Below are 17,587 nucleotides of genomic sequence, written 5' to 3'. Positions count from 1 at the left end.
ATTAGTCTAATTTGAAATTGAATTTATGGTTTGAAAATGATCATCACTAAATTGAAATTGAATTTTATATTTTGAAAATGAATTGATTTGCTTTGAAACTGCATTTTATCCTTTAAAAATTCAGCTCTCGAATAATTTCAGTTTCACTTCTCACCATTCAGTTTCAGTTCTACAATTCAATTTCAGTTCCAAAATTTTGTTTTTTGGAACTTACATCCGGTTCCGGTTCAAGCGCAGATTAATAGAGCTACGTTTTACTAGCGGACCGAAAGTGTTACCGACGGGAATCTACAGCGTCTTGAGCTGAATTAAGACTTCAGAAGTCATTTGTCATGTCGAATGACCAGCGGATAAACTCTCAGGTTGGTAAATGTATTACATGTATAAGAACAAGCGTCATGTTAAGAAATGATAGCCGTACAGTAACTTTTATGCTTATTGTAGCTGTTAGCTAAAAACGCTAATTTAGCGTAGTTTGCCCTGAATTCAGCTTTGACAAACAAATATGATCGACTGTTTCTAGTAGAATTCCAAAGTTGTCATCTTGGACCCTGTCAGAGTACCCCCTCTGTATGCTTGCAGAGACCCCTACAGTAGGGAAACATGCAAAACGGTGTCCAAACCTTTGTATTTTAGCTTTATTTATGTCTTACACAGCATCCCAACTCTTTAGCTAACTTAATAACTTTAGCTAAAGTGAATAGTTAGTCTAATTCATTAGTGCAGCATTACTGGATCACCTCTGTTTGAAGTGATATACAACTATCACTGTGTTTAACTACCATAATAATTCTTAGGGTACTGAGTGCATGCTTAATTAGATTTTTTTTTTTTTTTTAAAGCATACTGCTCCATTAATATGTTTGACAGGCTGAAGTTGTCGGGTCACCTCCTAAATCGACCATCTTTTACAGGTGTTTTGTGCCAGAAATGGAGTGTCCACTGAAGACTGAAGATACTGAATCTCTACGCCTTGCCATTGATCCCTCTTGTGCCTTCATCTAGACAAGAGACAAACTTAACCACTCTCATATGCTCTGAACCTACATCATCTTCTCTGACAGTTGTAGCTTGGCTCATCTGAGGGTGAAATTATAAGAATGTGTTATTTTGCAAAGTGCTCTCCAGGGTTCCTAAATAAAATATGGCATTGAGGTAATTTCTTTTGAATTAATCCCTTCTTCTGAAATATAAGAACCTCTCCTGGTTTTAATGGCACTTTGGATTTCTTTACTTTCTGTTCCACTTCCAAACCCAAATAGATGCTGACAAGCTGACACAGTAACATGGAAGAGGGAAAGAGGTTGGAAAGGACTACTACAAATAAACCTAATGCCTAACAATGAAAAGTGTAAAATAAGAACAATAATAATAATAAAGATAAAAGATGAAGTAACACGTTTTTAGTATTTTATTTATTCCAAATGATCATCCAGATGTCTGTGACATGTGATGACAAACACCATAATGGAAGGCCTTAGTCATCACATGCTTAAACTCATCATATATTTTTGCATATGCTGAACAGGCAGTCAGACATGCTGGAACTGTGGGGTAGAAAACAGCATGAACACCATACGGCAGGTGTCTCAAACTCCAGTCCTCGAGGGCATGGAAAAGTTGCATGACACTTTGACCCTTGAGGACTGGAGTTTGAGACCCCTGTCATATGGAATATGACAGGTGTGGTTGAACTGCATGAAGACTGAAGTTTCTCTTCTCTTCTGGCAGGACAGGAATGTGGCCTTGTCCTGTGAGCCACTGTAAGGATGTACTTAGTAGGGCTGGGCGATATATCGAGTTTTTTTAAAAATATCGATATATTTTCATACGAGATATAAGATGTGACAATATCGATATAGTCTATGTTACGTTATAATTATACTCGTGGAGCCGCAGGTTTGCCTCTCTTTCGTCCACTTTTGTCTCTACGCAACGTTACTCGGCCTCGCCTCTCCTTCACTGAACACAACTCCGCCTCCCCCATAACTTCACCTGCAGGCAATGACAAGATGAAAGCGGAAAATCTCCGTTAGCGAGTTACCGTGCGTGGGGCTGGACGGCGTCAACGTGTTAGCGAGCTAACCGCGCTAACGAGCTAACCGCGCTAACGACATGCTGCACGGCCTAAAATCCTTTCATTTTCTCAAAACTCGACAGTGCGCCTTATGTATGAATTCTGGTTGTGCTTACTGACCGCGAACCGATTTTATGTGGTACACAGCGCTCGGCAATCTGTCAAAAAATGTTTTAATATGACTTTGCTAAGCTACGGAGCTGCACCGCTTGATGGATTGTCTTGGAGGATTACGGCTACCGGGGAGGAGCCTCGCGGAGTGATACGTACTGTGTGTGTGTATAAGGACCACAAATGGCACCTGTTCAGTGACGTGGTGCAGCTGTGAAATCTGTCTCTTTGTTATTATGCTCAGCGTCTATTAGTTTACATTTTGACTGCACAATTGTGAGCTTTTTGTTATGCACAAAAACAACATTGTTTTCTTTTATTTATGGACCATGATTATTTAATAAATGCTGATAATTTATTTTTGAGTAATTTCTTCATGTACATCTACGCTGTATGTAAATAAAAGCGCCCACATCTGGGACACAGTGTGACTAGAACTCTCTTTTTGTTCTTAACTTATGGCTTTAAAAAATAAAAAATAAAAAATCGAGATATATATCTTATATCGCCATCCAGCTAAAAAATATCGAGATATGAATTTTGGGTCATATCGCCCAGCCCTAGTACTTAGAGTAGAACTGGACTGTCACCGGCCTCAGGCTCTTCACCCTTTTCAAAGACAAAGCAGTCATTTAGATAAAATATTAGATATTGTTTACCTGTAAATGCACAAAGTAAATTTAGAAATGTAATTATTGTGAAGAGTGAACAAGCGCTGATAGTGTAATCTACAGCTGTGGCCTAAGTTTAGAGAATGAGAAGTGTTGTTTAAGATAAGATAAGATAAGATAAGATAAGATAGAACTTTATTAATCCCTCGGGTGGGTTCCTCTGGGAAATTCGACTTCCAAAAAAAGCACAGCAACGACCGAAGTTACAGTTACAGAACTGTTTTATTTTATATATATATATATATATATATATATATATATATATATATATATATATATATATATATATATATATATATATATATATATATATATATATATATATATATATATATATATATATATATACACACACACACACACACACACACACACACACACACACACACACACACACATATAAATACAGAGACAAATATAAATAAAATATACAAAGGGGATAAATAGAATAAATAGGAATAAAAAATAAAAATACAAGTGAATTGCACATTTCAAGTATTGAGTCTATTGCACTGTTGACTATTTACAAAAAGTATTGCACAAGGTATTGTACAGTGAGGTGCAGAGGCACTACAGCTTAGTTGTTCCCCCCTCCTTTGTCCTCCTGTTTCCTGTTTCCCCTCCCTCTCCCCTCCAGAGAGGAGTTAAACAGTCTGATGGCGTGTGGGACAAAGGAGTTTTTAAGTCTGTTAGTTCTTGTCTTGGGGAGAAGCAACCTGTCACTGAACAGACTCTTCTGATTGTTTATGGCCGTGGATGCCCAGCATTGTCCATAATGTCCATCAGTTTCTTTAATGTCCTTTTCTCTGCCACTGTCACCAGAGTGTCCAGCTTCATGCCGACCACAGAGCTAGCCCTCCTGATCAGTTTCTCCAGCCTGGATGAGTCCCTCTTTGCTGTGCTGCTCCCCCAGCACACCACAGCATAGAAAAGTACTCCAGCAACCACCGACTGGTAAAACATCCTCAGGAGCTTCCTGCAGATGTTAAAAGACCTCAGCCTCCTGAGGAAGTACAGTCGGCTTTGGGCTTTTTTATACAGGTGCTCTGTGTTGCATGACCAGTCCAGTTTATTGTCCACCCACAGCCCGAGGTACTTGTACTTGTTGACCACCTCCACCTCCTCCCCCTCTATCTGAACTGACAGTGGACCTTATCTGGACCTCCCGAAGTCCACAACCAGTTCCTTAGTCTTTGAGGTGTTGAGTTGCAGGTGGTTTGTGTGACTCCATGCGACAAAGTTCCTCACCAGACTTCTGTACTCCTCTTCTTGATCATCCCAGATACACCCCATGATGGCCGTGTCATCTGCAAACTTCTGAATATGGCATAATTCAGAGTTGTAGCAGAAGTCAGAGGTGTACAGGGTGAAGAGAAGAGGGGACAGCACAGTTCCCTGTGGTGCTCCTGTGCTGCTGACCACTGTGTCAGACGTGATGTCCTTCAGCCTGACGTACTGTGGTCTGTCGGTGAGGTAGTCGGAGATCCAAGCCACCAGGCAGGGGTCCACCTCCATCCTGTTCAGTTTTTCCTGAAGCATACAGGGCCGGATGGTATTAAAGGCACTGGAAAAGTCAAGAAACAGGATCCTGACCGTGCCTTTTCCCCCATCCAGGTGTGAGTGGGCTCTGTGTAGGAGGTACAGGATGGCATCCTCCACTCCGACACCCACCTTGTATGCAAACTGTAGTGGGTCCTGGGCATGTTGTACCTGTGGTCGGAGGAGGTTGAGGAAGAGCCGCTCTAGAGTCTTCATAAGATGTGACGTCAGTGCCACCGGTCGGAAGTCATTCAGCTCATTGGGCCGGTTCTTTTTGGGGACCGGGACGATGCAGGATGTCTTCCATAGGGCGGGCACTCTCCCCAGTCGCAGACTGAGGTTGAAGACTCGTTGTAGCGGCTCCCCAAGTTCAGCAGCACACGCCTTAAGCATCCTAGGACACACCTTGTCTGGGCCTGCTGCCTTTCTGGGGCGAAGCTTCCTCAGTTTGCTTATTTACAAAGTTTGCTGTTTCAGTGATAGCTGTATATCATATTATATCACTTCAAACAGAGGTGACCCAGTAATGCTGCACTAATGAATTAGACTAACTATTCACTTTAGCTAAAGTTATTAAGTTAGCTAAAGAGTTGGGATGCTGTGTAAGACATAAATAAAGCTAAAATACAAAGGTTTGGGCACCGTTTTGCATGTTTCCCTACTGTAGGGGTCTCTGCAAGCATTCTGAGAGGGTACAAGATGACAACTTTGGAATTCTACTAGAAACAGTCGATCATATTTGTTTGTCAAAGCTGAATTCAGGGCAAACTACGCTAAATTAGCGTTTTTAGCTAACAGCTACAATAAGCATAAAAGTTACTGTACGGCTATCATTTCTTAACATGACGCTTGTTCTTATACATGTAATACATTTATTACCAACCTGAGAGTTTATCCGCTGGTCATTCGACATGACGAATGACTTCTGAAGTCTTAATTCAGCTCAAGACGCTGTAGATTCCCGTCGGTAACACTTTCGGTCCGCTAGTAAAACGTAGTTCTATTAATCTGCGCTTGAACCGGAACCGGATGTAAGTTCCAAAAAACTGAATTTTGGAATTGAAATTGAATTGTAGAACTGAAACTGAATGGTGAGAAGTGAAACTGAAATTATTCGAGAGCTGGATTTTTAAAGGATAAAATGCAGTTTCAAAGCAAATCAATTCATTTTCAAAGTATAAAATTCAATTTCAATTTAGTGATGATCATTTTCAAACCATAAATTCAATTTCAAATTAGACTAATTCAAATTCAGTTTTCAAAAGCATTTATTCAAGTTACAATTCAGATTCAATCTGAGCAATTCAAATTCAAATTGAACTTATTCAAATTCAGTTTCTGATGGCACAGATTTCTGCCCATAAGGGACTCCATGGTGTAGTGGTTTGTACACTCACCTTACATGTGAGACACCCTTTGAAGTTGTATCAGAAATGGCAACTCGCATGAAAATATGCCCAAGCAACCAGGCAACCCTCTGTCAATAAGCAGCTGAGAACAGCTTTCTGGTATAATATGTATGTATGTCTGTCTGTCTCAGCTGTGAAACTGGTATATCTTCTGTGTTATAAATGCAGCACTTGGTAAAGAAAAATGAAAGCAGCTGTTTGTGTGTCTGTTTGTTTTGAGGCTTATTCACTTTTGTATTTTAGGCAACTTTTGATTTCATTTCATTTCATGTATTTTATTATTTTATTGACTTATTTTTATTATTATAATCTTGGGAGGATTAAAACAATAAATGTAGCCCGTATGTTTTTCAGTTACAGTATTTACTGTAACTATTATTTACATATATTACAACTTTTTTTTTGTTTTGGGGTTTTGTTTTGTTTGTTTTTTTGCTTCTTTTTCGCTTTTTCTCTCTTTTTTTGGCGGTGGTGGGGTGGGGGATAGTACTGTTGTATTCAATGCGGAACTTTGTTGCTGGAATTTGTTCCTACACGGCATCCTATTTAGAAACACCATTTCACTTCCTGTTAATATTCACAACAGAGCCGATACAGATAAGCTAATTAATTTTAGCAGTGTTTACTCATTAAATGTTAACGTAGCAGAAATTCTTAGGAAGAGCAATGATTCCTTACACCGTCAACATTAAACTCGCGGCTCGGACGTTAACTGGCACTCTCAATTTGCAGAATAAAACCGCCGTAGATTGGTGAGTACCGCTTCTCTGCTGCTAGCATAATTTGGTTAATTGAATACGCGACTGACAGATAACGTTAAGGAACTGATGTTTGCATTGTGTCAGTTTCGTGGCTTGTCTTTATTGCTGCATGTAAAGTTGTCAGCGTGAACGGCCACTGATAATTTGTCATTGAGCTCACAAACATGCGGGGTATATATTTCTTGTGCAATGTCATGTGACATTTTGTCGGGCCTGATGAATTTCTAATGCCTCATCCTCCACAGCAATCCAGCAGAGACTGTCAAGGCAGTCGGACTCGCGTGATCAAACTTTAGATTAGAGCAGCATAGTGCCAAAGTTTAATTTCGCATACATGAACCTAAATATGATACATTTGCTTCTAAAGCTATTTTTGCTTTTCACCAGACATATTTAAAAAGAGAACTGTCCTTGTGAATATTTAACTTTATGTACGCATCATATGAGATAAATTACCTTGTGTAGTTGTAGCATATAGTACAGTCTCTGCACTGGCAGCTTTTGTCATTGGAACTGAAAGTTTAGCTTCAAGTTATGTTTGAATTTTGAAATTTGTTGTGTCATTGAGCTTTGATTTTTTTGCAGTCTGGATGCACTCCAGGCAAATATGCATGCACGTCTTGTACGGACACGGAAAGAAGATGAATTTAGACATGGAGTGGAAAGCACAGAAATCAGAATGCAGACACAGTTGTTGAATAATTCTGTGTTTACTGGAGAGGGTGCACTTAAGCGTCAGGCTGACTGGAAACATAAGTTTAAATTCATAATGTCCAGAGTTCACAGTCTGAATCATATGTTATCTTTTGTACATCAATGTCTCACATCCCAAACCATTTCACGTATCTTTCATCTGTTTCTTTCCTCTTCCTCCTATTCTGCCTTGCTAACGTGGTCTGTAGGGGCTGGCAGGGGCTCATAGCTCAGGGATGTCACTCCAGTATTCTCATAATTGATCCTAAGACCGCCCAGACCATCCAGGTGCTGGAGAGACACAAGGCAAATGTGGTCAAGGTGAGTTTGAGAAGTAAATTGGCTTAATTGTTTCCCTCCACAACATAATTGCTGTTTAATTACACAAATTAATTGACTCACTGTTGCGCCTCTGCTCCATAGACTTCAGAATATGATTTAATATATACCACTAAGTTAAGCCGTTGGAGAAAAGGCACACTAATGAGGCTACAAAGTGAACACACCTTGTGGGGTTGTATTATTTATGTCTCACAGTATTAATGTTAGCATTGTGTGACCTTGAGTGGAGTACTTTTGGCTCTCTCTGCTTCTTGTAAACCAACACCTGCAACACAGAGCATTGACAGAGAGTCATTTTGTTTGGGTCCGTGTGCGCGTGCATGTGTGTTGTAGAAGAGAAGAGTAAATAATGGGCAATAAATTCTACAGTGATTATCAGTGCCTGGGCTCAATCCGGGCCTTTCATTCTTCACTATAAAGAACACTTTAATCTTGTAAAGCACCGCTGCCACAGCAACAAGCTATTCCTCACCACCCAGCCTGACATAAGAGAACTTGCTGAATGAAGGAAAAAGGGAAATAGAAAAAGAAGTACCTACAGTAAAGGGCATGCCTACCTGGGAGCAAATAGACAGACATAATCAATTATTTAAACACCATCTTGTATGTGGAGTAATTTGTTATTTCACATATAAAATGTGCATTTCAGTGTAGGGCTGTGCGATATGACCAAAATCTCATATTCCGATATAAGAATTCTATCGTCTGATAACGATATAAATCATAAAAATGTTTTTTTTTCTTTTCTGTTGTTGACTTTCTGAGCATTCTGTCAACAAATGTAGAAGGCTTACAGCTTTACCTGATATTCCTCCCAGAGACTCAATTAGTGTTTTATGTTGGAAGGTAAAATGGTCCAGGGAAAATTACTACCACAACTTGAGCTCACCCTACTGTCTGCGGTTGGCCTCGGGAGATGCCTCGGGGAAGATTATAGTGTGGGATGTGGTCAGCGGCACAGCCCACTGTGAGATACAGGAGCACTCCAAACCTATCGGGGGTAAGACAGCTTCAAGACACCAAACATGTTTGTCAGCTCAGTGGCAGTCCTGCCAAGAAGAGACACTGAGCCGATGGTTTGCTGTTGACTATTTGTTTTCATTAGGACGCTGTTACTGCCACTCCTGCTGGTGCGCACTACGCTTCCATTCTCACCTCCTCTTCTCTGTTTTGCTCGCTCCCTCTGTCAGACTTGGAGTGGCTGTGGAATCAGGATGCATCTCGTGATCTCTTGTTAGCTGTCCATCCTCCCAACTACATTGTTCTGTGGAATGGAGACACAGGCACCAAACTGTGGAAAAAAAGCTACGCTGAGAATATCCTCTCCTTTTCTTTTGACCCTTTTGACCCTTCCAACATGGCATGTAGGTGAACAAAATACTTACCAAAAGACTAACAAAGCCTTCGAATTTTTCACTTTGCCACCCACATACACAGGGCATGCTTCATCTCTTAAATTTACTGTTTATTGCAGTATGGTTGAACATATCTTATATCTGAAAGCATGTGACTGGTATTCTGTGATGCCAACAATTTAACCAGTGGTATTTCTTTCTTTTTTTTTTTTTTTTTTTGTGGAAAAAGATAAGTCAAAGCAGAGACTTTCACAAATAACAGATGGCAAATTGAAAACAGAATATTGACATCTGACCATCTCTTATTGGCAAATGAATCTTTATAATATTCTTCTGTCCTTTTTCTCCTATCCAGTGCTGACCAGTGAAGGGATCGTCTTCATCACAGACTTTTCTTACTCCAAACCCCCAGGCAGCGCTGGCAAAAAGGTCTACATTGCCAGTCCTCATGCGAGCCCAGCGCATACCAAACCTGCACCTGCAACAGCTCCGGCCCCTACTGGTGCCAAGAAGGCCCTTAACAAGGTCAAAGTGCTGATTACCAATGAAAAGCCCACGTGAGTGAAATTAAATTAATTTTCCTTCCCTGACTTTATTTTAAAATATTTTGGATCCTTCTTTTTAGACACATAGACTGTTGTTTCAAGTTTAACAAGTCTAATGAACTCTTATGTATTGTATGGTTTTTAAGACGTTACTTACTGAAAAGCCAAGATCTTCATACAGTACAGCATGTTAATATTTTAATAAATGTCTGAATTTCATCTCAACACTTATGTAGGTGCTAAAGGATAATCTGTGGAATATATTTGTTTCAATAGTTAAGTCAGTTTTTAAATCAAACTTCCTGTAGGTTATGTCACCCTTTCAGTGTCATGTTTTATTGAAATGCTATGGCTCAATGTTGTTCAGTTCCCTTTTTTTGTCTCTTGTTGTTCAAAGTAAACTACAAAGTCTTATCGGTTTAAGACAGCGGTCTCCAACCCCGTTGTTTGGTACCAGGCCCGCTAGAGATGAGGCTCGGGTGTGAAATTTATGGTTTTCGGGATTTTTTTTTATCGTTAACTCTGTTTCTCTGGGTCTTTTCCCGTGTTGTAGTTGTGTGTCTTATTTTGAAAGAAATATTTACACGTTACCATAGCGACCAAAGAGTATTAGGGGCAAGGAGAAGGATGTTACTCTCAATGTTGTTGATGCATTTCAGGAGGATGCTGCTAATAAAGTTACACAATTCCACAGTGAATTTGCGTTTATTATTATATTTACAAAAATACCACAGGTTTTGTCTTGGTCGTATCATTTTATTTTGTTGTATTTATCCGTGACACCTTAAAGGCCGGTCCGTGGAAATATTGTCTGACATTTAACCTGCCCGTGGCGCAAAAAAGGCTGGTTTAAGAGGACTGACTTAAGGCAGTCATAGTTATCACTGTTACATGATAGAAGTGATGTTTCTCTGATTGTAACGTATGATATGATTTCTAAGTAAACACCAAGGTTTATTTACTGTCATATGAACTAAATCTCAGTTACTAACCAGTCTTTGTAATGTACAGGGCTGGAAGCATACACTGTTTGGCCACAACATTAAAAGCAGCTGCCTAATATCAAGTCAGTGCCTGTCGTACCTGCAAAACACTGAATGATCAAACTGACTGTAAAGTTTTATCCAGTTATTTTACATTTACGAAAGTTTATTTTGAGTTTTTATATTTTAATCTGTGAAGAGGTTTACAACGAAAGCTATCAAAAGAATGTGAAATTCAATTAAGTTTTATTTATATATGTATTATTTGATCAAAACAGCGATTGACCTGCTCAATCTGACTCATTGCTGGGAGAGCACTTTAAATCAGTATTACTCCTGGATTTGTTTGTATTTTCTCAAGGAGGAAAAAGAGCCATTGTCAGAGAAGATGTTGATTCTCTTTGGATCTGCCCTCGCATGTGAACAGATTTATACAAATTTAAACAACATTAGCCCAAAAATGCGCATTTTTGTTCACACTTAGTTTTGGAAATGTTGATTAAATGGTGATAAAGTCTTTTCTCTTCTTATGCCTATTTCACATTTTTATTGTCTGATATTATTGATGTAGTTTCTCACATGACAGCTTGAGGAATATTAATAGCTCCTGATCTAAAATAATTTTGACGTGTGAGTCCAGAACCACTTCTCCTCGGTCCAGTTCTCACATTCATTCTTCTGTGAAGAGGGGTCAGCATGAGCAGTCAGACCAGGCTGTTGTTATGCATGCCTATATACAGTGAGCTCTGTATTTTGCCTCCTTTCTGTCATAGCCAGCATTATTATTTTCATCACACTCTTGCCCCCATCAAGGTCACTAAGATCACACTTGCCCGTTTTCTGCTTTCAGGACATCATATTCAAGAACTGGCAGTTCACTTGCTGTTTAATTTCTCACACCCTTACTCAGTGTAACAAGATAATCAATGTTATTGACTTCACCTGCCAGTGGTTTTAATGTTGTGGCCGATTGGTCTTTCTGTAGAGTATATTTTACTCCGCACTGACCTGAGACCTCCCTGTTCATTCGACAGCAAAGCTCCTCCAAATTATGTGAACAAGAGAAGTATTCCAGACACTTTTTCAAGCCTAACCAATAAAAATGGCCCGACAAGCAACACTGTAAGAAGCAGGTCACGGAGCATTTTTGTTGACAGCAGTATGGACTAACACGGTCTATTTTTATGTTTGGTTTGTTTTCTTTTTTCTTTGGTCATTGCAGAAAAAAAAATCAAAACAGGAACAGCACCTTTCACTACATAGATGACCTAGTTTTGATGTAACTGTCTCTCCAGCACAGCAGTGAGATTCCTCTTTAAACTTAGATCAGATGCTAAATCAAGTCAAGGGTCCGGGAGAAGCATTTCTCAAGAGAATAAGGAAGGATTTGATCACTTGGCATATTTGCTACATTGATTTTTAATTCTGAAACGCAGCAGAAGTAGTGATGTACTTCTTCTGGCTTCTTATTCCATTAGTTGACAAACTTGATAAATTGTATAAGCGCTAATTTAGAAAAAGTTGCATGAGCTGTAGACGTGTTTGATGTGCTGGCAGCTTCCTGCTGGAGTGGTTGTGACTGTCAGGTTATTTATAGCAGCATGCCCCAGTCTCTCTGTCCACCCACCAAGCCAGTTCTGATAACAAACACTCCATTAATCTTACTTGTCTTTATTCTCTCGTGCCTTTCTCATTTTGTCTGTTTTAGTCTTCTATCCATGTGTGACAACTTCCTTCCTCACCTTTAACTGTGTGTAATTGCTATCCAGGATGCTGTATTCCTTCAGTTCGCCTTTGTCTACAGTCTCTACTCTCGCCGGTTCTGTCTGCTTGTGGGTGATAAATGGAGGATTTAAACAAGACTGTTCTCCCACAGCGTTATCAGAAACTTACTGAATACAGTATGGTATTGTGTGCATTAGTGTCCCATCAGGGAGCCATTAATCTGGGTGTTAGCCACTAGAGATTTGGTTCATATATCAAAATGAAGCCAGCTATACTATTACATATACAGAGCAATGTCGACTAATGTATGTTTTCTTTTAAACTGACAGAAATATTTATAAGTTAGATTTAAAAAAAAAATCTAAATAATTCACTAAGACGCTTGAAGTTGTAGTTCTTATGATTATGAAAAAATCATAATGATTTTGATAAAAGCAGTAAGTCTGAATAATCAGGCCTTTTTTAAATTCATGGCTTCATCTGAAATCATGTTGTGTGCAGAGCGAGTAGTTTTCCACACAACAGGGAATAGCAAAGTTAATTATCTTACCGATGAGTTGGGGGTTCTGTCTGACTGTAGCTGCTCTTCATAATGCTGATCAAAAATGGATGAAACTGAATCTCTTGATTTGGACACATTCGATGAACAGTCGCTACCCACACCGACAAATGCACAGTTAATGCCGGCTCGCAGGTTTCAGGGCAGTATGATGCTGCCCTGCGACTGCACACTGGACTTATTTCAAAATCAGAGGTTAATCAAGCAAACATTCAACCACTTATTCCCAACACTGTTTCTTTAGGGCAGCTGTGGCTGGATAATAAATGGATAATTGAGGACTTTTGTTCAAGCTCAGTCTTCACTTCAGTCTTAGAGGTGTGATTTATGGCTTTGTACTGTGGTGATGTACACATGCAACACCTGCTTCCAAACACTACAAACTCTCGAGTTTTATTTGAAGCTCGGCTGCAGGTAGTGTGAGAGCAATCGAAAAAGAAACAACATAACATGAAAGAGAACCCGGTCATTCACAGACATGTACAAATGTAATCACGAGTGATCAGTAATGGAGTGACGTGACCAACTGAAATGGACAGGTTTTGTTATAGAAGTATTTTAGGTTGTGGTTTGTTTGTTTGTTTTGTCCCACAGTGTGAGCATCAGTTCAGTTTTCTGCTGTATCATCTCCAGCAGCTGCCAGTGTGTGTGTAAACTGAATTTGTATTGTGTAGATAACAAGCTCAAGGTGGTGTGACTGCTGTATAAAGACAGTATTTGACTTTAATGTCCTTTGGGTGAGTTAAATAATAGAACCTTGAGAGTGCTTTAAAACTTTAATAAAGGCATCCACCTTTGCTATCAAATGTCCTGCGTCTTTGATAGCAAACTCACTGCGTGAGCACACATATGTGTATGTACTTAGCAATATGTAACTGTGTGTGATCCTCTGACCGCTGTAGCCTTCATGTCTTATTCATAACAACGACTGAGAGAGCGAGAAGGGCGTGTGATGTTTTGGTAATTGGAGAGCTGAATATTTGAGGGCTGCAGTTTTTTTTATTTCCCTTTTCTCCCTTTTTTCTTTTTTCATTTCTCTCTGAAGATCTGTTGCTTGCAATCTAAGGTCTGCTCCTTTCTGATGTTCTGCCTTTGGTGACTCAGACATTTTAGCCTCTATCTCTTTCTTTTCTGACTTCAGTAAGCTGCTAAAAGTGTAATTTATCTCAATAACTCCTAAAGCTTCCCCTACTGAGTCTATTTTATCTGTTACACTTTCCCCAGATGATAATGATCTCCATTGTGTTATAAGGTTTGTCTCTCTTTTATTTGATCTTGCCGTGACCTAGAGGAATTCAGCTGTTGGAATGAGTTATGGCTGTAGACCTGCTCGTAAGTTCAGTCCAAATCGTCTCTTTTTCCTTCTTGAGTGAACTGTACTGAACAGAAGTACCTGTGACCGCTTTGCTGTGATACGGAGAGATCAAAACTGGTTGCCGCCACAGATAATAGTACCTGTCATTAATTTGGTCACACATGAAAGAAGTCGCTGTGAATAACAAATCAGAGCAGCCAAAAGTAACGTAAAGGAAATTCTTTGCAATTCTTACAGTACCTGCTTAGTTCATCAGCCAACCAACAATAATAAGTCATTCATTCTAGCTTCTATTTGGGAAGACATGAATAAATATCAAGTTGTCCTTAGAAATGAGATTTTTATATTTTATATTGAATTTTAAATCTAGCGTCATATTGGTTTGCATGGAATTTGCATTTTTCATATGCATGTGTTGTTGTTACAGCAGAGTCTCATTATATCCTGATTTATCTGGAGAATAAGACTGACTTACTGAGCGGTATATTATCTAACCCTCATTTCTAGTCATCGTAATTTGCATTTTTCATCTTTTGTGTCCATTAAATTGCGCCGTAAACAACACGAGAAAACAGGCAATTCCAGGACATGCTTAATCCTTGGATTAAAGAAAGTCTTTTTGTCAATAAAGATTGATAGTTTATTATTTACCATTCCATCTAGTTTGTTCTCAGTTTCAGTGTCAGCCCGTTTTAACTAACTTCCTGTTCTCATTGTTGTCATTCCCCTGCTCTCTGATGCTTTAGGGCAGAGGCTGTGACGCTGAACGACTGCCTGCAGCTATCCTACCTACCTTCGAAGAGAAACCACATGCTGCTGCTTTATCCCAGAGAAATTTTGATCCTGGACCTGGAGCTCAGTCAGACGGTGGGTGTGGTGGCCATCGAGCGCTCCGGGGTTCCCTTCATCCAGGTGAGGCACGCTGCAAAAATACGCAGCAAAATCCCTTTAATATGGATCTCGGTTAAACTCGAAGAGATGAAAGTTAACCTTAAAACAGCATTAAATTTTCAGGCTCTGAGTTCTCACCAATCACTTACTCTTGACGTTATGTGCAGGACATTTTTTAAACTGCTTTGCGCTGACACCGTAGTTGGTCTAGGTGAAAGGATGGCTGTGTTATGTGGCTTTAACAAACTTCATATATCAACATCTTACTTGAAGAGCTTTACTGAAATCTGTCTTTTTTATGGATGATTCCTCCAGGAAGACAGTTCCTCCTGCCACGAATGATAAAGTTCTTAACTCTTTGCACCCGCCTCTGCAGTTGTTTCTCCTCATTGGGTGTGACAACTGCACATCAGGACTGTGTAGTCATTAGCAACAAGGGGGGAAAAAGTCCCCCTTTTCTTTATACTGCCTCTCCACAGCAACAGACTTGACCTTTAGGTGCCAATTCACTTTCTTTTAAAGTCTGGACTTCCAATTGGAAATTGATGAATGCCGTGGGGGTATTACACTGAGGATTTGTCACAGCTCCAGTGCCAGTAATTGAACAGAAACTGTCTTAAAGTCGCACCGTTCGCTCCCCCTTTCTATACTTACTCTCCGTCTCCAAAAGATTGACCACTGTGCTGCCCTGTCATTACTCAGAGTAGCTCTCCTTATTTTTCACGGCAGTGGTTTTACTGTATTTGAGACCTAATGTGCCTTTTTGAAACTCGTTGAATTTCATGCCTGAATGTACATGCATGGAACAGTTTGCAGTTATTAGTTCATCTCTGCAGTCGATGACATGTTCTGCTTCTGTGAAATTGCGCTCTGTTCTTTGTATTATTGTCCTATCATAAATCATACTTTATTTGGGTTGTCACTGATCTTGTTTTAATAAACGTCTCTATGGTTTAACAACACAAAGGTAGAGAATGAGCGTTTGTAGTCAAGGAGTAAGATCTAAAGTCACCAGGGGCAGAAGCAAAGGGGTATTACTCAGCTGCCTAGGCTCCGTCTGACCAACGCCTCCTTTCTCTAAGTGTTATAAAGTGCTTGTCTTCCAGCCAATTTGCATGACTGATGACACAGTTTAGCAAAGGTCTATGCTCGAGTGTACAGAGGCTCCACTGTCAGGTTGGGGCATACATAGTGTGCAGTTGCCAGTTTGTCAGGTCAACATGGCCTACAGTCATTTTTCCATCTATCAATAGCAAACTAATACAGAATCCATCAATTTGTTGTTTATCTGTTCATTTTCAACAAGGTGCTGATTTACTTTGATTTCAAATGGCTGCAGATTGATGTCTTGCAGTTTTTGCATTTCAGTATTTGGAATATTTTGTGCACTGGCATAAATTGAGTGAGGTGTTTTAAAATGTACAGTATGTTCAATGAAATCAGACGTTCAGAAAGCCAACAAAAGAAGCAATGTGAAGATGTCAAAATAACAATCACAACTGAATGCACATATTTGTGAATAAGATGAATTTAACTACCGGTAGTAGTTTGATTTGATTATCTGTTAGAAGTAACAAAAAAAAGTTCAGTGATGTAGCCTCACCAGTGACTGTAACGTTAATATATTAATTACTGTCATGAGTTAATAAGGTATAGAAACATGAGAACTGCACTGAAATAGAATTTATTGTTTACAGATCATACCAGGTGAGCTCTGTAGGGCTTTTGTCATACAAAATATGGATAGCTTTAAATAACTGAACACTTCATTGTTATTATGTTATAGTTTTACACACAAAATTCAAATCCAGTCCAAATTTCTTTATGCAGCATATTTAAAACAACAAAGTTAACCAAACTGCTGCACATGAAACGGAGAATTACACAATAAAATAACAGATGTACATGCCCACACACATCAATAAATATATTCAAAGGATCACAGAAATGGATCTGATATTTATACAACGCTAGAACTGGCCCCAAAATGCTGCTGCTTCTTTGCACTTTCAGATAAAACTATTTTCAGAGCTGTTAAATGCAAACAAGTCATTCAGTGTTTTTGATGACAGTCTTGTTGTCCGTTGTGCTCCGAGAAATGTGAATTTTCTTCTATCCTCGCTAATGTGGAACAGCAGTCACTTCAAAGTGCTTTATATTGTAAAGTAGAGACCCGACAATAATACAGAGAAGGCCTCAGCAATCAGACGACCCCTTTTGCGACAGTGCGAAGGAAAAACTCCTCTTTTGCACGACAAAAGCTCTGGGACGGGCAGCCATTTGCCACGACTGGTTAGGGGTGAGGGGAGAGAGTAAAAGTGTAGAATAATTACTTGAAGTACAACTGTAATGAATTCTGCTGTATATTTGCACAACTCATCATCAGGATAATTTTTTTGTATGATAATAGATCTTGCCTGCTGTAGTCGGCAATATTTTGAATTCCCAACTTCTTAGCTTATTGTCCATATATTTATAAAACATGACTATGCCATAACATCTTAAGTCTGCACAATAATATTTTTCCCAATCACGTCATCAGTATGTCTCAGCAGCCTTTGGCAAAAATCCCTCCTTTTCAGACTAGCATGAGATCTGACAAGCTAATGAA

The 17,587-nt window shown here is 39.4% G+C and overlaps 1 protein-coding gene and 1 long non-coding RNA gene across 2 annotated transcripts in view; both read left to right on the top strand.

Moving 5' to 3' along the window:
* The first annotated feature begins 256 nt into the window (after nucleotides 1–256).
* On the top strand, nucleotides 257–1,154 carry LOC146695785 (uncharacterized). Its single transcript, XR_014923469.1, has 2 exons — nucleotides 257–362; nucleotides 915–1,154. It is a non-coding gene; the product is annotated as an uncharacterized LOC146695785 (long non-coding RNA).
* A 5,205-nt stretch (nucleotides 1,155–6,359) lies between these two features.
* Nucleotides 6,360–17,587, top strand: part of wdr11 (WD repeat domain 11) — a 68,699-nt gene continuing 57,471 nt past the window's right edge. The window contains exons 1-6 of the mRNA XM_085478217.1: nucleotides 6,360–6,559; nucleotides 7,471–7,582; nucleotides 8,450–8,603; nucleotides 8,794–8,967; nucleotides 9,314–9,515; nucleotides 14,832–14,997. Coding sequence (XP_085334343.1) covers nucleotides 6,474–6,559; nucleotides 7,471–7,582; nucleotides 8,450–8,603; nucleotides 8,794–8,967; nucleotides 9,314–9,515; nucleotides 14,832–14,997 — 894 coding nt within the window. The 5' untranslated portion in view covers nucleotides 6,360–6,473. The remainder of the gene's footprint in view (nucleotides 6,560–7,470; nucleotides 7,583–8,449; nucleotides 8,604–8,793; nucleotides 8,968–9,313; nucleotides 9,516–14,831; nucleotides 14,998–17,587) is intronic.

This window comes from Copadichromis virginalis, linkage group LG13, assembly GCF_057382275.1.
Source record: "Copadichromis virginalis isolate Kocher_CV1m ecotype Utaka linkage group LG13, C_Virginalis_male_GT1.1, whole genome shotgun sequence".
NCBI classification, from domain to species: Eukaryota; Metazoa; Chordata; class Actinopteri; order Cichliformes; family Cichlidae; genus Copadichromis; species Copadichromis virginalis.
Note: the sequence above shows the minus strand (reverse complement) of the source record. Positions and strands in the feature narration are given on the sequence as shown.